This window comes from Ammodytes marinus, assembly GCF_949987685.1.
Source record: "Ammodytes marinus genome assembly, chromosome: 19".
Taxonomy (NCBI): domain Eukaryota; kingdom Metazoa; phylum Chordata; class Actinopteri; order Uranoscopiformes; family Ammodytidae; genus Ammodytes; species Ammodytes marinus.
The window spans coordinates 17,278,644-17,301,229 of NC_137223.1; the positions used below are offsets into that span (position 1 = coordinate 17,278,644).

At 40.0% G+C, this 22,586-nt stretch overlaps 1 protein-coding gene across 1 annotated transcript in view; it reads right to left on the reverse strand.

The window, feature by feature from the left end:
• Positions 1-5,542: 5,542 nt before the first annotated feature.
• plcb1l (phospholipase C beta 1-like) overlaps positions 5,543-22,586 on the reverse strand; it is a gene marked incomplete at both ends in the record, with an annotated part of 107,451 nt that continues 90,407 nt past the window's right edge. The window contains 9 exons of the mRNA XM_080047409.1: positions 5,543-5,767; positions 16,047-16,133; positions 16,388-16,445; positions 16,578-16,667; positions 16,823-16,899; positions 18,742-18,910; positions 20,796-21,012; positions 21,526-21,579; positions 22,068-22,206. Coding sequence (XP_079903535.1) covers positions 5,543-5,767; positions 16,047-16,133; positions 16,388-16,445; positions 16,578-16,667; positions 16,823-16,899; positions 18,742-18,910; positions 20,796-21,012; positions 21,526-21,579; positions 22,068-22,206 — 1,116 coding nt within the window. The remainder of the gene's footprint in view (positions 5,768-16,046; positions 16,134-16,387; positions 16,446-16,577; positions 16,668-16,822; positions 16,900-18,741; positions 18,911-20,795; positions 21,013-21,525; positions 21,580-22,067; positions 22,207-22,586) is intronic.

Consider the following 22,586-nt stretch of genomic DNA (forward strand, 5'->3'; position numbering starts at 1 on the left):
CATATAATTCATAATGTTTTAATTAACATTCAAATGACTATAACCAGTTTGATTAAAACACAGTCTGGGGGTCAGAACACAGGACCGTTATGGCGCTTTTCCACTGCATGGTATCAGCTCGACTCGACTCAACTCGCATTGTTGGTGTTTCCACTGCAATATCATGGTACCTGGTCCCTGGTGGTAGCGGCTGTTTTTTTGGTATCACCTCGCTTTAGGTTCCAAGCGAGCTGAGCCGATGCTAAAAGGTGACGTCAGCAGACTGCCGGTCACTGATTGGCCAGAGACTACCGTCAAATCCTATGTATTTCATACACAACATCTCACCATTTATTATTTTCAGGGTTATACTTACTACGAACGGTTTTCACAGGCTAAGTAGTGCCCCAAACGCCTAAACTCGTGCTTGTAAGTTAAATCAATGGAGTCAACCACTGCATGATGACTATTGTTTTATTGTAAAACTGTGTTGTGACATTAGAAGGAAAATTCCTCTGACACATTGCATGCTGCTGCATCTCTGCCAGTATGAAGACTGAATCTTCAAAATAAAAAAAGATGTGGGTAAAGAATGGTGAGGAACGATCAAAGCAAGGGCACTGTGTTTCCTCCCGTCCCCTTAAAGAGAACATTTGATGTTTAAAGACATTTCTCTAATGGATAATGCTCCTGAACATAATGAATAACATTCAGAATAGAAAAAGGTTAGGTTTAATGTTTGAATTACTTTAGGGTGATGTCTTTGGTTTAGGATTAAGACTGGATTAGGTTTAGGATAGGATATTCAAGGAAAACCGTTCATAGTGCTTGGATTAGATAACGTCGTCAGTGGCGATCCTTTTAAGCAGTTCTACAGCAAGTCTTTCAATTTCTCCATTTGTGTGTGTGTGTGTGTGTGTGTGTGCTATACCTTCCCAAGCAGCACCCTGTGGTCACAGGGGGTGTCCAACAGGACACCCCCTCCTTCTCCTCATATACCTGAAGCAGATGGACAGTAGCAGGGTGATAATATTCCTGGGAGTTTGGAAGGGCGTCACTGTTTATATAACCCAGAGAATCTTATTAAAAAGCCGCCCTCCTTCCATTCTGAACTCAGGGTTAATTAGCTCACTTCCTAGTCGCTGGTATGCATGAAGTGCCTCTGAATGGTCACAGTGGTGGTTGTTATGGGCGACTGGGCTCGTCTTATCTCTTGTTGCCTCTTGGGATTTTGCAGAGGAGCTGAGACTGAGAAGGACACAGTGTTTATGTAAAAAAAAGAAAAAAAGATTACAAAGAAAGATCAGCCTTCATGCCTAACAACACACAGTAGACCATGTCACACTTGAGTTGTGAGGACACACAGACACATGGCTACATACAAAAAAACACACATGCCACCAACACTCGCCACCAACACTTGCACAATGAGTTACAAGCTTTGTTTTCGAAAAATATATTAAAGATTAAAAGTCAATGGTCATTCTCAAAGCCAGATAGTGGTAGAAGACATACAGTCCCCTGGTGCACGTTGCATAATGCTCCCTTCTACATTCAATGTACAATGCAACTTGAGTGGATTTTCACATCCACATAAAAGGTGATACATTTAACATTTTAGAGCTAATGGGGGTGTGTATTACAAGCATGCCCATTAACATGTTCTTCTCACTCATTTGGTTATGACACAAGCACACACACGCAACTATGTGAGTGCAAAGCAAAGAATATCACAGCAAATTATCATGACTCATACTGCAAGTGGTGACCCAAGATTCATTCGAAATAGTTTGCTCATATTCATGTTCCTCTTCGGTCCTATTACCTAGGAGATGACAGGAAGTAGGTCATCAAGGCTGCATGCCCCCTCAGTGAGATACACAACATACGCACCTCACACATACAGTACGGTGCATACATGCCCAACGATACACACATCTCCATTGCTTGGGCTGGATCCTTGTTTGACATATGACTTTCTTTCTTAATAATGCAGGTACACCCCTTTATCATTTACTTTTCACTACAGCATTGTTTTGTGTCATCTTTGCTACGTTACAAAGACTGCGGGTAAACAGATGGCAAACACAACTGGCAATTAAGAGGTGCACTATACAGTTTCAGGGGAGGGGCATGAATTAGCCAATAAAGATGAGTTCCGTGTTTTAAAAAGCCATCTGTTATCCCCTGTTCCTTTATCACAATGATGAAGACAAAGGTGTTGTCTGTGGACATCAGAAGCGTGATTATTATTATTAGCAAACACAAGACCTCCAAAGGGTATAAGGCCATCTCCAAAGACCTTGGTATCCCTATTTCAACAGTGCGTAATGTTGTTAAGAAGTTTGCCAAGCATGGAACTGTCAAGAAGCTCCCTGGACGTGAGGGGAAGAGAAACACTGATGAAAGAAGTCTTCGAAGGTTGGTACGAATGGTGGAAAAAACACCACATAAAACATCCAAAGACCTGAAGGCCAATCTGGAACAGTCTGGGGGTCTGGGGTCATGGTTTCAACAAGTACCATACGCCGCATGCTAAACCAAACAGGGCTTTATGGGCGAAGGCCAAGGAAGACACCATTGCTGAGGAAAAGACATAAAAAGGAACAATTAATCTTTGCCTGCCAAAAAGTACCTGGACAAACCACAATCCTTCTGAGAAAATGTTCTGTGGACACATGAAACAAAGATAGAGCTATTTGGCAATGCACACTAACAGTTTGTTTACAGACGGCGCAATGAAGCCTACAAGGAAAAGAACACCCTACCAACAGTTAAACATGGTGGAGGATCCATAATGCTGTGGGGCTGCTTTGCTGGCCTTGCCGTATCACAGGAATCATGAAATCAGAGAATTATCGAGAGATTTTAGAGTGGAAATATCCTACCCAATGTAAACCCAGTGAGAACTTGGTTTGAATCGAAGATCATGCATCCCCCAGCAAGACAAAGACCCAAACCACACATCCAAAAGCACGTAGGAATGGTTGAAAAGGAAAAAATGTACTGTTTTAAAATGGCAAGCAATGAGTCCTGATCTCAATCCGATTGAAAATCTTTGGTATGAGCTGAAATCTGCCATTGGGGAAAAGAAACCCGCAAACGTTCAAGAGCTTGAACAATTTGCAAAGAACGAGTGGGAGAAAATACCAGCTGAGAAATGCAAGAAGCTTATATATGGCCACAAGAAACATTTGGAGGCTGTCATCACCAAAGTGTGTGCAACCAAATATTAAAGAGTGGTGCCATTATTGCTGGACAGGCTGTTTTTTTCTGTTTCTTCTTTGAAATTACAATATGTAAGTTGAAAAAACAATGTTCTTTGTTAAATTGCTTTGGACCTCCAATTAAAAGATCCTGATGACATACATTTGGTACATTTCCATTTATTTCTGAAGATACTGTACAGGTTATACAAAAGATGAAGAGGTGCCAATGATGGTGAGCAGGACGGTAAAGACAAAAGTTCAAGGTGTAGAAATTAAAATGAAACCGCAGTATAATGTTGACCAATGGCAAACCAGAAGACACACGACTCCACTCCAGCGAAGTACAATAATAGCCACATTTATTTTAATTACAGGCAAATTCCCTTTACACTATGTTTTTTTTTATCAACTTCATTTTTTATCCTTAATGTCATACATACATTAACATTTCCAGAGTGCATACAAGTACGTTGATGCGAAGGTGAGGGACTGTTAAATAAAGTAGTTCAAGACTAAAAAAAGAAAAAGAAAAAATGGTGTCTTCCAATATTTATGAGACACATGTCAAATACTGCTCATCACAAGCATTACTCAGTAGTGTTACTGTACATGAAAGTGCACACGGTCTATTCAATATCAGACAGCTTCATATTATATCATATAATGGCAATTTTAAACAATGATGCATTTCACACATTCAACATCAAACAAGGCAGACCTATTCAAAGGCACAGGACTCTCACATCAATATCATCACTTTTTTAAAAGTAGTTTGTACTTACATGTCAGGTAATCCTTCATTTTCAACATTTTGTTTTTTTTACTGGCTGAAATATGATTTGATATCAAATAACCAGTGAGTTAAATGGCACTGGACAGTAAGGAAGTCTTAAAACACTTCCTTATGGTTACTGAATGGTTTTCTTAATGCATTGTTTCCTGTCACATTGGTTAGTCATAGAGGAAATGCTCCAGTTATTCATTAGATTCTGTTAAAACAGTTTTTAGTCAGATATTAACTAAATGGTTCTGGGCCTGTTTAAACATAAATGAACAGTTTCTCAACTTCAAACTACAGCCACCATTTTTTAGGTGTGAATAATGCCAGTGGGCGACATATTTACTGTGGTCCCTGACATCTGCTCTGTGTGCTAGAGAACTGCACACACATTCCTCAGTAGGTACACAGGGAACCAGCTAAGAGGAAGGTCACTTCCATTAATCTACAGCAGGATCCTCTTTCTTCTGTTTGACTATCCGGGTTTGACTGTTTTATTTTAGAGAACAAAAGGTAAAGAAGACAATGTGCAACCTGTTAGCTTAAGCCAACTACTGTTGGATAACAAACGGGTGTGTTGTTATTTATTTTAGTCCTGCTAAGCTAACGTCACAGTGGTGTATCACGCCACACTGTTTTGCAGGTTATGCTCAAATGTTTCAGAGAAAATAGATTTACATTTAATATACATATCTGCTACAGAGCTACTGTAACATTCACAATTGTTCAAATACATGCAGAAACTGTACAACACACTTTCCCTTCACCTGCTCTGCGGGCAGAATTGCCCACAAACAACGCACACTTGTTAAAAACTTGCCAAAAAAATAAAAATTAAGAAGCATGACAAAGCACTGCATAACATTACCATGCCTTATTTCACACAAACCAAATAATGGTTAAAAATGGATGGGTTTTAAAACAAAGTAGCAGCAACACAGGCTTAGTAGTTCTGTGAGAACAATATCAAGAACCAGCAAGCCACCAGTGCCTCTGGGTTAAATTAAAAGAGTTACCTAGCTATGTTGTGAGCATTCAGTGCAAACATGTAAGGGTGAATCTAAATCTTATAAAGATGGAAGCTTTAAAGTCTAAATATGCATTAGTTTCTTTACTGTACAAGTTGACTCCACTTTAATGACAATGTCCACAGTAAGTGAATTAAAAACCTTGGCACCACACACCTCACTGATCGCCACAACTGTCAACATAATGATAATAAAAAAACAATAAAAAGAAACTACTCCCTCTGTGCAATAGTTCAAGTAAGTGGTTTCCTGCAAATAGTAAGTGCTTCGCATCGCATCCTGTGGCCGTACCCAAAAAGACGACAACATAAAAGGTAACATATAAATACACAAAAAGTTACTATTTACATGAAAGGGTCTTGCAGACAAGACTTCACTTTACGCAGAGAGGACCTCTTACTCACCAATTCAGGCTCAGTTTTGATCTAATCCTCCCATTGGTTAAAAATTTGGACCAAAGTCGGGGCAGTCTCATCCTAGATCTGTCAATGACACAATCGACCAATCAGTGTCCCAGTTTTGAAGCAAAGTGCACACAGGTCAAATCTCTAGAGTGGCGTGTCGTAGACTTGTTCCGACGAGCCGTCCTCGGTGTCGTCTTCTGACTGCGACGCCTTGTGGTTGAGCTTCTCTGTTGTTGAGGAGGCAACAAGGTTTCCATGGGTACCGTCGTCGCTAAGCTTGGCCTTGCTGCTGTCCTGAACAAACTCTTGGATCTCCACGGGTAGCCGGCGAAATTTGTCCTGGTACTCCTGGTCCAAATCGCTCTGCAGCTAGGGAAGAAGAACATGCACACAAGCAAAGAGTTACCACATGATGCAATAATACACAACTAGAAAACAATGCTATTTGTGACACATAATGCTTTTGATGACGGTCACAGAGAGTCAATGCGGAGTTTTTTGAAGACGGAGCAGATTGTGTCAATTTGGTCAATAACTCCCATTAGTTAATGACAAGAACAATACATCTCTTTGGAGGTTGCAGAAACGAAATAAGCCAGTGTTTACCCAGTCTCACAAGCTGCCGTTTTCTCCATTATCACCCATTTGAGTAGAGCTGCTTGACAACCAACAGTAGAGGATAGTAGTGGCAGCTGTGGCTGGCATAGAGCGGTTGTCTACTGATCGCATTTTTGACGGTTCAATCCCCTGCATGACACTGAACCCCAAATTGTTCCCCGATGGTTAGCTTGCACCCTGTGAGGTAGTTGCTGCCATTGGTGTATGAGTGTGTGGGTACATTTAACACAAATAATATATAGCTTTGAGTCCGAGAAAATCAGTGAAAATGAGTGTGCAGTCTATTTACGATATAATGGGAAGCTCTCAGAGAGGCTATAAAAGCGGGTTGACATAATTGGACAGTTTAACAGCTATTTTCAGTCATTTGCATCAACTCAGGAAAAGCAGTATTCAGATGAGAACAATCATGGGTTACCAACTTGACATGGTGGACATTTTGACAGATGTCACAACCAGCCGTGGAAACCATATAGGGAACAATTATTTCTAATGCAAGAAACTAATATGATGGCCTTCAAGACATTCAACACTGCACAGGTACCTAGCTACAAGGTAGACCAGGATCCCCTAAGCTTCCTTGTCCTGAACACCCCCTCCCCTGACTGGGCAATAAATGCTGTTTTCTCCCAGGCATAGACGCCCCCAATGATTACAGATGACAAGATTGTATTCATTTCATTGTGAGCCAATAATTGCTGTAATGCTGATTTCTCTGTTTAACTACCCGGCTGGCTCCCATGGGAGAGCAGTAATTAAAAGAAAAAGCCGCTAAGATGAATGGTGTCAAGAGTCTTGCGGCTCAATACAGTCACATCAGCTTCACGAGGGATCGAAAAATACCTGTGAGTTCTGAGGGGAATTAATCTGGGATCCACATTTTGTATGGGAGAACTTTGTTAATAATCAAAGAGCAGTTCAGACTCATACCCAATTTTAAGTTACAAGTGAACAACAAATCATCGTCATTGACTGATAGCCGAGGTAAGCAATATTGATGCTTTGGATCTGCAAAAACTTTGAGGCTTACACACACTCCTGCAAAAACTTTGGATGGATAAAAGCTACTGAACACTAAATTTAATTGTCTATAGCTAGCGTCCAATTAATATAGCAGCCATAAAATTCACAGCTGGCAGAGCTGGCCCTGAAGCTGTGTTCACAAGCACACTGGAGAGTAAGTGAGAGGAGATAGAATGAAGGTCAAGGACTGCCATTGTGTTCCCTCAACGTGCCATTTTCTGCCCTCTTCACTTCAGTCTATGAGATGGCACATCCATTTAATTTGAGAGTACTATACAGCAAAATGAGAAAACCAAAGCACTTGCCTTCACAGCACTTCACTGTATTGATACAAAGTAAATTGGATTCATGTTGGATCTATGATGCACATGAATAAAGTATTTTTCTATGATGTGTGAATGTAGGCTTGGTATCAAACCTCATTTAAACAAGCATTGAATACCAAAACTAAGCTAATGATCAAACTAGATAAAAAGATTGTGCTAATTATGTTGGGAAAAATAACTGTCTCATATTAACTAGTTGAATGCTTCATTAACATTTGACGTCACTCAACAGGTTCCTTTTCCATTTTGTTGACCGTATTTGCCCTTGGTACTTGTCTGTATAATAACATTTCAGTATAAAGCTTTGTCTATTTTATAAGTGACTAGAGTAAAGTGCAGACTTGAACTGTCAGACAACACTTATAACGACAGTATTTAATGTTGTGTGTCCTTGTGTAAAATGTAGGGGGTCTTGTCTTTCTAATGTTTGTCGTAGAGCTGAAGCAGAGCCCGCTAAAGCCCCAACCAAGCACAGCACTATAAGGTCACATTCTCTCTCTCATGCTTTCTCACTCTCTCTGTGGGTCTCACAAAGCGGACATTCAGCCCATCATAACCAGATGGCTAAAGATGCACCACAACTCCTCTCTCTCTCTCTCTCTCTCTCTCTCTCTCTCTCCCTGCTCTGCACTGCGCATGACCTACTTAGGGCCGGGACAGTGTGCGCCTCGTATGGTTGCATGTACATGTGCATCCTGCCTTTACCCTGCCTGCCTGCTGGGGCACAAACACCCTTTGATTAAAGCTGTCATCTGTCTCCCATTTGATGACACCCTGGCAAATGTGAAGGAGGTGGGAGCCAGGTTTTTCTCAGAAAAATATGTGTCTATCTCTGTGCATGAGTGTGTGTGTGTGTGTGTGTGTGTGTGTGTGTGTGTGTGTGTGTGTGTGTGTGTGTGTGTGTGTGTGTGTGTGTGTGTGTGTGTATCCTCTTCCATGTAATCAACAGCTCAGAGGCGAACACCAGCGGCTGGCTGTTAGAGCTGTGGTGCTGAGGTGCCGATGACGAAATAACTTTGTTTTCAGCAAGGGGGAAAGCTTTAGTTATAACATTTGGAATAAGGAATGATGGAAAGATTGTTGGATTAGAGAACAGACAGCTAGAGCTGCAATCTTTAATGTTCTTCTCTGTCCATCTGACATATTAGTTTTTCACAGAGAGATTTAAGAGCAGGAAACTTAACTCCTTAGGCTTCCTGCATGTATATATCGCAGATCTACAGTACATTGGGGTTACTTTTGGTCATGCTAAAACTGATGGAACTGAATTCTGATTTGGACATAAAAAGCATCCAACCTAAACTGTTGTGAGGTCAGCAGCGATACTTTATAACTCTTAAAGTCAGTGTTTCTGGAGATTGCTTATTGTCAAGATCCCTTTTTGTCAATCAGTGAATATCTCCACACTATCTGCTCCCTGTACATACTGTGTGCGTGCTGAACAAAAAGGATACATTTTTTTTATACACAGCCTAGGCTCTAACCCTTTGGACACCAACCAGCATCAGTTAAACTAGCCAGCTTTAAAAATCTGTCTCTCATCTCTGAAGACCTGTCATCTGTCAACAAACCACACACACACACGCACACTTCTGACTTTCTTAAAATACAGCAGTCATTGACCTTCTAAACCAGCTGTCCTCGTTTTGAGAGGCTATCAAGGGAAGCAGAGTAGGCCTCCAAAGAGCCAAATTAATTATTTGCTTTGAGCCGTGACATAACGCCTGCTGCAGAACCACAAAAAAAAGCCTTGGACCGGCAACACAACCGATTCCCTCTGCATCTACAGTGTGTGGCTATGTGAACCGTGGCTATGTGAATGTGCTTCACTGTCTTCTTGCCTTTGAAGGTGTGTTTTAGATGGCTGTTGCTCCTAGTCAATTCATCTGAACATGTTCAGTCTGACAAGGAATCAAAGCCAGCAAAGCAGAGCCCAAATACTGTGTGATGTTTATAGATGTATGTGTGTGTGTGTGTGTGTGTGTGTGTGTGTGTGTGTGTGTCCTGACCTTGAGATATACTGCATATCCAAACCCAGCCCAATTAGGCTAAACCCAGGATCCCATGTCCAAGAGAAGAAACAGGGTCACCACCCTGTCAGTATCAGAAGCATTTTTCTAGAAAAGGTAGCCTTGCCATGCAGTTCATGTAAGCATGTGTATTGTGTGTGTATGAGTGTGAGTGTGTGTGAGAGAGAGAGAGAGAGAGAGAGAGAGTGAGAGAGAGAGAGAGAAAGAGTGGCAATCATTCATATGCAGTACGCTGTATTTGTATGAAAATGAACTGCGGCAGTCCAATGCAAGAGAAAGAACAAGTCCTGTTATGAAATAGAGAGACAGAGGAGCAGCTACTTAGAATACCATCTACAGTCACTCTTTCTGTGTGTGTGTGTGCGTGTGTGTGTGTGCGTGTGTGCCGGTGTGTGTTTCAGTGCCCTTTGCCTGACTCCTCTCAAATAATTCATCTGTTGCTTTGCAGGAGTTTTTCCTAGATTCCTTTCTCCAGGTTCAAGGAATTTGGTAAAAAACACTCCTGCATACCTCCTGCATCCATGCACAGTAATGAGGGTTTCCCCTACAAGGATAGGTTCACAGGGGAAGGTTAGCTGTGAAATGTGCTTGGTGGTATCTTGATATTCTACAATACTAATTAAACAATGCTACATGGAGCATTTAAATAAAAATAAAAACTCTAAATCCCCGCAGACAAACTAGAATGATTAGTGGTTTTTAGTGCCAGCTTCATTAATGATTTTTAAACCTGCATTAACCTGCATTGCTCATTCGACAAGCTATAAACAAAACACAGACATATTATCACCTTTTGAAGTTGATATAGCAGCTGGCGATTTAATCAATCAGCCTACATAGAGCAACATTAGCAAGAATTCAGAGATGTGTCTGGCAACCTGAAAATTCAACTCCAATATTCGCTCTTCTTTAAGTTCTCTTTTGATGTCCACCAACCCCTGAATAAAATGTCTGCTTCTTAAGCTGCTCCACTTTGTTCACCAATAGGTTGCTAACTTTGCATGTGTGCCATTTGTTGCTGGGCAGATAGTGTGCAGTGGGTTTATCCAGGCTTTGTCAATGAAATCTGCTGCTACTGGAAGTAAAAGGTTGATAAGACTGATGAGAGCAAAACAGTAAAGGGACCCCCTACAAAAACAAAACAATGAACTAGAGCTGTTGGTTATAATTTCTTCTTCAACATCTAATTTATGCGTGCCAATTATAGCCTACTCATCTTTAAAAATAATACCATAATAATTGTATTTTCGTTGTATTTTTTTAAATCCTCCCACCCAGCCTCCATATTTACTGTCTATGTCTCTTCAGCTGCCACGGTATTCGTGCTGTGCTGCCCTCTCATAAAAGGTGGATGCTAGGAGTTCCATTGTGTATGCTCCTTAGACAATGCATAACCCTGGACAGCCTCATTAGCAGATGTGGCCATACATAATGAACACTTGTGCACTGATCTAAAATAGCAGCGAGCATAACAGAGCAAAAGAGTAACCAAGCGTGCAACATGTACGCACACTCACACGTACACAATGGATTTGACTTCCCTGTCTCTGGTTTGCACTCAGTGTCCCCTGTGGGTACCGTGTGTGTGTGTGTGTGTGTGTGTGTGTGTGTGTGTGTGTGTATTGGCACATGTGCATTATTGATGAAAAACCGCTAAGCAGAAATGATGTAGATCAAAGTCTGTGACAAGGGAACATTGGCCACCCAGTGAGGGGGAGACACATAGACAGAGAGAGAGAGAGAGAGAGAGAGAGAGAGAGAGAGAGAGAGAGAGAGAGAGAGAGAGAGAGACAGAACGTGGCCACCTGCTCACCTTCCTTTTCAACTCCAGACTTCCATGTTTCCTCCAACCTGTCGCCCCTCCCCTTCTCTCCCTCCCTCCTGCGGCTTTATTCCACCTCCTGCATCCATCACTGGGATTGCGTCATGAGGACTCAGTTTCAAATGAACAGATTGCAGAGAGTCACGAAGGGTACAGGAGGATAGAAGAGGTGGGGAGGGGAAGAGTAGGGGGACCCGAGTTTCCATGACGACCGCACAGGACCCCCGCTTGTGGAACGAACGAAGGAGCGTGTGTGTGCGTGCATATATGTGTGGTTCTGCGGTAGCTTACACAGTAGGGAGACAACCTTTCAATTTTTTTCTCCTTTTCATTTAAGAAAGAATCAACGTCTCTCCTACCAAATGACATACATTCACACCACACACTCACACACATCAGCACACACTGTAATGAAACATAATACCTTATTGCCTTTCTTGCACAACCAAAAGAAGGTGTGTGTGAAGGGATGACTGGGACTTAAAATATGGGCCGGTAAGCCTGTAGTCTAATCCAATCATAAAACCGTCAAAGATGCTAATATGATCATTTTATCTATCCTTTTTTTAGTAAAACCAAACATGGGATTTTAGGAAATTGGGATGAATTGAAAGAATGACATAAAACAAGTATAATTTAGTTTCAATACTCATTACAGAGTAGTCATATCATGTAAGTCAAGTCACATCAAAAATATCTGAAATCAATAGCTACAACTCTGAACATTAAGCTGTAAAGTAAATGTCAAATGCTAGTTCTTGCTGCATGACTCAATGACTCATGTATATCAAAATATACATTTTAGAAGAAAAGCATGAGTGGGTCTATGACTAGATTTGATAATTTGATGAAAAGATAAGTCATAATCAACATGAGGTGTGAATGGTTAAAGGTAGACACATTGCAATGTGAACTTGACCATGTGGTCACAAGCAACAAGAGCCGATGATTGGAAGCAACATGCCAGGATATAAGGTGGTTAGGTGTGCCATCGTGCTGGGCACTGCCGACTCCTGGGGGCCATTTTGATTGGATCATTAACAGGACAGTCACACCTGTGTGCACATGCTGTGTGTGACGACAAACTCCGCCGTGTCTCTCTTTTTTCTTCCTCTCTCTCACCCTTGTCATTCAATGTACTGCGCGATCCTCAAGGTCACAAGTTCTTCATAATAATGCCAAAGTCAGAGCTTACGTAGAGTAACCCATCGCCCACATTTTACATCCTGTCAGCTTTAATTAGTTTAGAAATTCCAACTATTAAGGCTTGTACAAAGACGCTATTAGTCGCCTACTTGTAGAGATACCGTAGCTAGTTTTTAGGTTGATGTTTCACATGAATGTGAGCACACACACACACACACACACACACACACACACACACACACACACACACACCAACTACCATTGTAGTGGGCTGGTGAGCTCTCTCTTCACCAGGGATAGTTATAGCTGTCCATTAGTTGCTGCTCTGAGCCCAAAGGAGAAACTGGGTCAGAACTATGGGAGAGAGAAAGTATGTTGTTTCTCCCTCTCTCTGATTCATAACGACTAACACACGCACGCGCGCGCACACACCCCTGCCCTGGTTATTCCATTAGCCCCCATTGGATCTCTCATCCTGACTTTGTGTACATGCTTTCTATGTTTATATGTCCATATGTCGTTGTTTACATTCATCCAAGGACTTCATCACTAGTATAGCTATTTCCTGTGTACTAATTCAACAATGTCTCCCTTTCAACCATTTTCAATGGACGGCATTCACTAAGAGCATTCATTTTAAGAGTCAAGCGCTTTACAATGGTTCATATTCATCACACACAAATTGAATCGGAAATAACATGCAAGGCCAATGACCTGCTGCTCAATGGATCATTTTTCTTTTTTTTTCAGTATTTTTCTCAAGGATTTTTCCACATGCTATTAGGCACAGAGCTGGAAAATAGACTCAACACAGCTGCTGAGGGAGTGGGGTTTCAGCCAAAGCATGTATGTAAAGAAATGGGCTAATGTTAGCTCACTCTCAAAGGCTGAACTGACTGGAACATGTCATATTGAATTGATGATCAAATAAAAATGGTTATGATATTGATGTACTTAACAGCATTGTATGCAGCTAGGTTGGATAATGAAGATAAAGTAAATAGATATTTTAGGCCAATCTGTCACTTCAAGGTCTATAGTCAGCCCTGGCTAAACCTAGATGCAAAGACATAGAAACATTACTATTAACAAAAACAGACACTCTAAAGGGGTCTTAGTGGTTTTTTGTTGTTTGCAGAAGGCATTTGAGGACATTTAAACAATGCCAGGTTGTTCACGAGATTTCCCATTAATTAAGAAATGTAATCTAATGTAACTTTATTTGAACAGAGACAGTGTACACACACATTCTATGTGTGTGTGCAGGTCTGTTGCGCAAGCAGCCAAGCCTTTGTCAGACGGGAGAAAAGATTTTAAAAATGTATCTGTAATTAGATCTGTTGGGAGTCTGTTCCATTGTTTGATGCCTACAGAGGATTAGGATGACTTTCCAAATGTGGTTTTGCATTGTGGGATTCTGCATTCTCCCCTAGTTGTTGACCTGGTTGCTCGTGCTGAGAATTCTGAGCCCAGTGTCACAAACTAAAAAAAGAGAACAGCTGCATCTCTTTTCTCTCATTTGAGGAAACCCGCTCAAATCAATGTTAATTGGACCCTGATGATCCTGTTTCATACAGCTCACGTTGAGTCAGTGCTGACTTATACAATGTCAGGAAATCGTGCTTTATCGACCAGAATGCTCAAGCAACTACTAAAAGACGATGACGGTCTTCACAGGACCAAATTAAAAGAAGCGCAGCCCAATATCGATTTTGACAATAGGGCAGATGGTTCTCAAGGCAAATAGAATCATCGCTGACTCCACCATCCATATTCTACCTACTACTTTCTTGCCTGCCTTTTATGTGCCACTCCACAGACTGCATGTCTATACTGCACCTCCAACACTCAACTCACAATGGTTTTAAAGGAACAAAGGGACTAACCCTAGCCCCTTAGACACCAATAGAAAAACATATGATAGGAGAATAACATAACATCTCCTTGGCAAGCAGAGGTCAACTTAAATATATCCACAATGTGCTGTAATTAAATTAGATTAAAATACAATCATCAAGACAGATCAAGAAGAGAGGAGAAGCAACAAGCAAAAAGACATACATTTGTGTTTAGTGGATGTCCTAGTACCACTTGATATTATATTTGTGTTATGCTCATGACAAACTAACTACTACTATGTCCATAATTTGTATAATAATTTCATATTACATTTCTTAAGTGACACAATGCTTCCTCCTGACAGGGATCAGGGGGATCCTCGTGCCAAAAATTGTGTGATACTGTAATGCCAGAGACATTCATGCTTTCAGAAAATATATAGGCCTACTTTTAAATTGATTTAATATGCCTTATTGATAACCCAACCCGTTTACTCTCTGGTTGGTGTCTAGGATTTTACTCAAGGACGCATCATCAACATGTGGTCTTAAATATGAGCACTCCAACTGGGGTGTGATCTCACTCTAGACAAGCCAATCTGCTGCCCCTGTTATGTTGTTAAGATGCCATGCTATGCACATAACACCTAAATGTACAGTAATGCAGCACAGTAGCTGTTCTTGAATACATGCAATATTTGCAATAACTCATATTAGTGTACTGCAGTGTTGTAATGCTTGGCAGGTCTCAGCCATAACAGAGATGAAAATGTGCAGTCGGCAGCGGCCCAGTTCTTTAAAAGCTTGAATATTAATACTGCCACACGGATGCTGCATTCATTTACCGAACACTGGGATGCAAACGATGGTCTTACCATTCTCTTCAGCTGCACACTCTCCCTACAATGACAGTCACAATGACAAGGTTGTCACAGTCACCATAAAGGTATGTATATGTAGCATACACAATAGCAGAGTGGCATGCTGAGATTACATCGTAACTCCAGGAAGGGCTTTAATAACGGGCGGCCATGGTCTGATGCAACCACAGCAAGGAGAGCACCAATACACTACAAATGCAACTCCTTCACATAGTGATACAGGTTATACTGTTTGCAAGCACATACACTACAGCAGGTGTTGATATTGAAACCTTAGGCGACATATTCTCATATCAGCATAAATATTTAAGTGGAAAAAGGCTCAATATTTTTTTTTGTATCAAGAGGTTACAATTAGAGTCATGCACTCAAACGCTGGGCTGGGCCGCCCCCCGGTGGTGAGAATTAACACACAGTCTTCAGTCAGAGATATACTAAGGCTCAAGTACATTTTACCCATATTTAACCAAAATCATCCCTGCGTTCCAAATCAAATACTCTTTCTTTTTTCTATTCTACATACTGCATCTGACCATAAAGAAATTTAGTTAGCATGCAGTAGGTATAAAGTAGGGACATCATTTTACTTATTTATTTCATCATAACCTTGATCTTGCCTCTTGCTTTTATATCCGTCGCATCCCCTGTTGTTTTCAGACGAAGGCTCCTTCTATGTGACGTCACTTCAAGTGTGCACTGGATTGTGGGTCAGAATCGCCCAAATAGCATGCTGTTTGAATCTCGGCCGGATGTAGTACACATTCAGGTATTTTTTGGGCATACTTAATCTGACCACAAGAATTGGGACATCCTAAATAATTTTTCTACCATACTAAATAGCAGAAAGTATGGGTATTGGAACGTAGTCCATGTTTAAAAACGATACATTTACTACAGATGGCAGCATATTGATCATTAAAACCCAATTTAGTTTCATTGAACATTTTCTTAATAGATTTCTTACCTTTGGCCTTTCATCAAGGATCTGCTGGCGGATATCCTTGTGCTTCTCCAGTAGTCTTTCATGTCTTTTAATCTGTGCGTCTTCCAACTAGACATACACACAAACATCCAGATATTATAAGGTCTCTGTATGTCATCAATAATATTACTCTATCCATACATGTTAAGCAGCTTAAGTAGTGGTGTATCATAGGTATCAATAGACATTCGAATTATGATTAAAATGAAAGTCATAACAACATTTTGTAACTGTAGTATGGCATTATTGGCATATTAAATGGTGATGCTCATTTGAGAGTATAGATTGTCTATCCAATCATAGCCACATATATCCTCTCTTACCCGTTTGATGTACTGCACCACCTCATTGACAAACGATCTGTTGATCTCTAACTTCTCTCTGTGGGGAGGATTTTATTAACAGTCAATCCATGCAGCAGCAAAATCTTTAGTATTTGGTGACATCTAGTGGTCATACAAATAGAACATTCTACCAGGACTGGTTAGTGTTTGAAAAAAACAAGATACTTACTCTTCGGTCACGTTCTTGTCTTTAGACTTGGCTTCATTGATCTTCTCTTGCCTTTTCTTGTCCATTTTCTTCTTAAGATCCTTCTTTTCTCTATAGATGGTGAGATAGAGAAAGAACAAGAATTAAAAAGTAACACTGTCTGTGAAGGTGTGTGTGTGTGTGTGTCTGCGCCTGAATGTGTGTTCGTGTTCGTGTGTGTGTGTCTGTGTGTGTGTGTATAGATTGCATCACAAACATAGTCTTACTTCTCACAGATGTCCCGGAGCTTTTTGAGCTGAGCACTCTGACACTCCTCTGCTATGGTGGTCAGCTTCTCAACCAGCTAGACAGATAGACAAAGAGAGACTTAACCTAATACACAACCAAACAGATTAAAGTGAGTGAGACAGGAAACAACTGCTATTTTTTCTTTGGTTATTTAAGGCAATATTTCACTGTAATTCCATCTGGATTTGTTGAGATATTAAACCTAGTAGCTAGACAGCATTCAGACCAGGGAAACAACACAATCCCTTTTTAAATTGTTGGCTTTTGCTTGGACAAAAAAACGTTTCTGACATCTAAGATCATACAACAGAGCATGTGCACAGGCAGTGGAATGATGACTCTAATATGATTGAGTGATGTGTTTGATAGGATAGGATCAGTCTGTATTAGCCCTTCTGAGCTTTGGGAAAGCAGTGCAAGCTCCTGTATTTGACCGTTTATCCAACTGTTGCATACAGTACGTGCGTGTTTATGTTTTGTATATATACATGTGTATGATGACTGAATAACCTGGCGGTATTATAAACTTTGTTGGAGCGCATATAGGAATATTGCTTACATACATGTTTTGATATCGTGTTCAATCATCAAAGAGATGACAGGAAATCTGACATTACAGTATGTACACTATGAACCTCACAATAAAAATTAAATATTCAACGGATCCTTGAGGAAAATTTTGTCTAGGACAGTGGTTTTCAAACAGTGGCAGGGGGGGCGCGGATGAATATGTGAAAAAAAAAATATATATATATATGTTTTTGATATTAACATCATATTAAGCAAATGTAAGTTATCTTACAAAAAAGGAATACAATGTTTTGGTCTAGATAGTTAATAGCCTAATAATTAAATCAGATCATCTGGGAGATAATCCGAGGTTAACTGATCACGTCACATTCACGTCCATGCACAGTGTGTATTGAGTTTATTTTAAAACATTTGGAAATGGGGCTGCCCTCAGTTTCCCATGCACTGTGTATAGTCTATAGCCTATTTCAGCCTTGTCTGTGGAAATAAAGATAGTTCTTCTGCTTCGTTCCTCTCACTGCATTTAAATGCATTCACTATATTACAGAGAAATATGTCTCGTTAAAGAAAAAGAGCTCCATGCCCAACCCAGAGGACCCTGCATAATATTTTATTTTAAATAAATATTTTTATGGAAAATCCATGTGTCTTTCTTCAATAGCTTCTAATTCATCCGACCCAGTGTCGTATATTTGTTCACACAAAATTCCTCAGATTTTGCCTCTATTTTCCTCTGAAAGTGCACCAGATTCATGCATTTCACTTCAAAAAGGTAAAAAGAAATCTCCCGGGGGGGCATACCCCCAGACTCCCCTAGGAGGGTCAGGATCTCTGCTGACTTCTAATTTCACCCAGCAGGACATTGGAGGCACTAGCGAAAAAACACTAGGTGGGTGAATGACATTTAACAATAGTCAATAATTTCGGCAAGTCTTTCTGCCTATCTCTCACACTCCATTGCACACTCAGTCACTACTATCCATGCTTTAAGGAAGCAGGATTAAAGCAATGGATAAAGATGTTCAAATGTATTTTAAAAAAGCTAAACAAAAACATACTTCGATAAAGATGTTAAAATGTTTAAAGAAATGTGTTTAAAAACGCACAAAGATGTTTAGAATGTTTCAAAAATATGTTTAAAATGTGTAAAATAATGATAAGATCTTTCAAAACAAATTTGTTCTCTGAGGGGGGGGCTCACTCTCTCACACTTTGAAAAACCCTGGTCTAGGACATTGGGAGATGAATCTTAATGACTATTCAATTTCTACCTAGTCTGTTCTGAAAAATGACACTAAATTCCACACACTGCACCTTTAAAGGGCTAAGTGTGTGTGTGTGTGTGTGTGTGTTTATTTTTGAGTACCTGCTTGATGTGCTCTTTCTTCTGGTACTTTTCGCTGTAGTACTGCTCCTGGCGAAGCGTGAGGAGCTGTTGCTGCTGCTGCTCCTTCAGCTCTGCAAGCCTCTGGCTGAAGTCCTGATCCAGCTCACACAGCTCTTGGTCCAGGGCCGAGAGAGAGTGCTCTGACCGACTGCAGAGACACACATGCACGCACACACACACGCACGCCCGCATGCACACACACGCAAACACAACACACAAAGTTAAAAAAGAAATTGTGAAACTGAGTTTAAAGCCTAGTTAAACCAATTGGTGTAGAAATTAACAACTATGTTCGCATGCAGATGTGTGCAGAAGTGTGTAGATCCTTAAACCGTTTTGATGAACTGTTAACAAATAAAAAATGCAAAACAGCTGTTTTCCCAGAATATTGACTAAACATGGGGATTGGGAAGTGTGGGACAATGTTATTAGGAGGGGGGTATTATTAAGCAATATTCTGTTTTCTACCTTATATTTTATTTAAATGTTTGTGTAAGGTTTTATTTGGTTAAGATATAATGAAAATGGAGTACAGTTTTACTTCCTGTAAAATGTAACATCCTTAATCCTCCAATACATTTTTTATATAGCCTATATATATATATAATAAATAAAAATTCTCATTCTACAGCACAGTGATGGTAATCTAATTAATCTTTTTTTAGATGTAAGAGTTAATGTTTGAATTTAACACTATGGAGAGCACTTGTGTTATCTGTCTAATGCACTGCCCCTCTGTGGTCCACACCAGATTAGACAACTGTAATCTTTGCTGTGTGCTGAATGCTGATTCTTCAGTGTGTGATGGACTCCTGAAGTCCCTGAGGCTTAGGAGAAAGCCCTTACCCACTCATTCTTATTCTGTGCATAGCTCGGCTTTGTATTGTTTGTTTTGAGTGATCCAATTTGCAATAAGTCAAAGGCGCATGATGTATTGTGTATTTCTGTAAATGGAGGACAGAAAGAAAGGAAAACAGAAAGGAGGGAAGGACAAATCTTACAACATCACATATATGCTACATGTTGTTAAGAAGAACTACGGTATGCAGTGATACAGTGTTGAAATCGAGTTCCTGTTCCTAAAGTGAGTATTCTCACTTTCACTGCGCTTACCTCATCTATTATTGCTCCAGATAGCAATTTACTCAATGTCCCAGAATGACTTTTAAGCCAAAAAGAAGCCAAAAGAAGTACAGTTGCTTAACAAGTTTAATGCTATACATACGTACATACTGTACATACATACCCATAGGCCTATCGTTAAGTGTATGCAAATTAACTGAGTTTTCTATTAAGAAAAGAAAAGAGGTGTGCGATTACTAAAAATGTAAGGTAAAAAATTGTGGTAATATTAAATTCTGGTCAAATTAAAAAAATGGTCTTCCAGTTTTAGGGCTTGTACTGTAAAAAAGCTCTTTTCCATTTAATCTTTGAGACAAAACCTTCTCTTTTTTTCTCACATGTTTACTGTTTACTGTAGCTTTGCTGGAAATATCAGCGCATGAAACTTAAAGGCCTACTTCACCGGTTTGAATATGAAGGTGTATTGAATTCTGAGATCCTATGTAGTATAAATGTGCAAAAAAACGTACTTTGTAAATATTACTGTGATGTCACAGTAAAAGACATCACAGTAATATTTACAAAGTAAGTTTTTTTTAACCTTATATTTCTCTTTCTGTGATGTCACGAGAAAGAGAAATATAGGGTTAAAAAAAACACTCTTTCTGCCTTTTCTCAGGCTAGGATGAAACGATTTAAATTTTTTTCGCACATTTATACTACATAGGATCTCAGAATTCAATACACCTTCATATTCAAACCGGTGAAGTAGGCCTTTAAATTCAGTCATAGGTTACAAAAAAAATTCTCTCTTTTCAAAGTCCTTTGAATTTGTGTGTTTGTGTGTTTGTGGATTCCATTTGAGGACATATAGAGCAGAAGAGGAGACACAGACCTCTGGGGCAAAGAGGGAAAGAGGGAGATAACAATAGCAGGACAGTTGCGAAGTGGAGGAGAGGAGAGCTACCTACCTTTTCTTACCGAGCTTATGGGTCTTCTGCAGGGCCGAGCGCCGGCGCTGATGCTGGCTCTGTAGCTCGGAGGCGCGGGCTGTGTGCTCCTTGATCAGCTCGCTGGTCTTGCGGTGGTGTTTGCGCACCAGCTCCTTCATCTCCTTGTACTGCTTCCTCTGCTCTCGCACAAAGCCCTTCTGTTGCTTCAGCTCCTCCAGTGTGTGAGCCTCAAATTCTAAAGAAATGAGCATGGAGGAGCAACAGAGAAAAATATGACAAAGGGGAGGTTTAAAATAGCTGTTAAGTGTTTTAAAAAGTACTTATAACCTGCAAATACTTAAATTACTACTTAACTTTCTCCTTAATAATAGGGACATTAATACATTATTTTCAATAAATCAATAATGTCTTAACTAAATATGCTTGAAACAGCATTATGTTTTCATACTCTGAATAATTTTTATTTAACTTTTATTGACACTGGAGAGATCAATTGAGGGGTGACCCTCATTTACAATGATGTTGAGTCAAACAAATGCAAAGCAAAAACAACAATACATACACAATATACAATGGAAATACATCAAATACACAACAACTGATAAAAGAGACAAACCAATTGAAACATTTAGACAGCGTCATTATGGCCGCAATTAAATAAAATTAAATGGGTGAAAGAACAATTATAGCCAAATTAGAGTAACAAGAGTAAGTGCACAAGGATGAAGTTTGGAAAGAAAAGCGTTACCAGTTAGGACGCTCTGAATGATGTCTTCAGTCTTCACAAATGTTTTCAATGAGCCTGGGCACCAAGAACAGGTTCACATGTTAAGTCGTGTACGGATGAGTAACAAAATATCTCATGAATGTGTTCATCATTTGTATATCTTCAACAAGTACGTTCATATGCTGTTTTGATACAGATAATCATATGGTCTGAGGGCACAGTCACATTTCTTTAACCAGTACAACCTTGTTTACTCCCCCTCAAAAGTCTAAATTAGAGCTGATAAACACAAGATACAGTAAAGCACATGTTTTCTTAATAGTAATAAGAAATAATAAAAAAAGCTTAACTTATAAGAAATAAACTTGAGGCAAATATACAGTATATATGCCTATATAGGCGTCCTTTTTTTACAAAACAATAATAATGCAATTTTAATGTTTAACAATATATTTGAAGCAAAAGGGGAATATTACGTTTCAGGATATCGCAAGGCACAATGCACATCCAACTTTCAGGTGACATTTTGAGCTACTTTTGAATTCACACCGTAGGCTACCTACCGGCAGACTGGGGCTGTTGGCTGACCAACGAAGGGGGTTTGGGGGTGATGGTGGGTGTGTGGCTCAGTCCGTTTTCTGAGGGCAACGTTACCCTCTGGTCCACCTTAGATTCTGAGGGGGCGTCGATTCCTGCCTCCATCTGTCCATCACAATGAAGATTGAACATCATTCCAGTCCACACATATGAAAATACATTGCTAATCGCTGAGGAGTTTCTGTGCGGATCATTTTGAATCGTTAGCATACTACTGAGCTTCTTAATATAAAATATAGTAAAATGGACAGCAGGTATACACAGTATACCTTATCAGTGTGTGCCAGTGGCGACAGGAGCTGTGCATAACATAGATGTGTGTAATAACCCACAAAATATTTCTCTGCCGTTACCACATGAACAATTCTTTTTCTTCTCTGTTCATGGGATATCTTGCTCCAAAAAATCTTATTTTGACAGACAAAAAACCTCCTCCAGCAGCAGTGCTATGTTCCTTCAGGTTACATCTGTTGTTGTACCTGTGC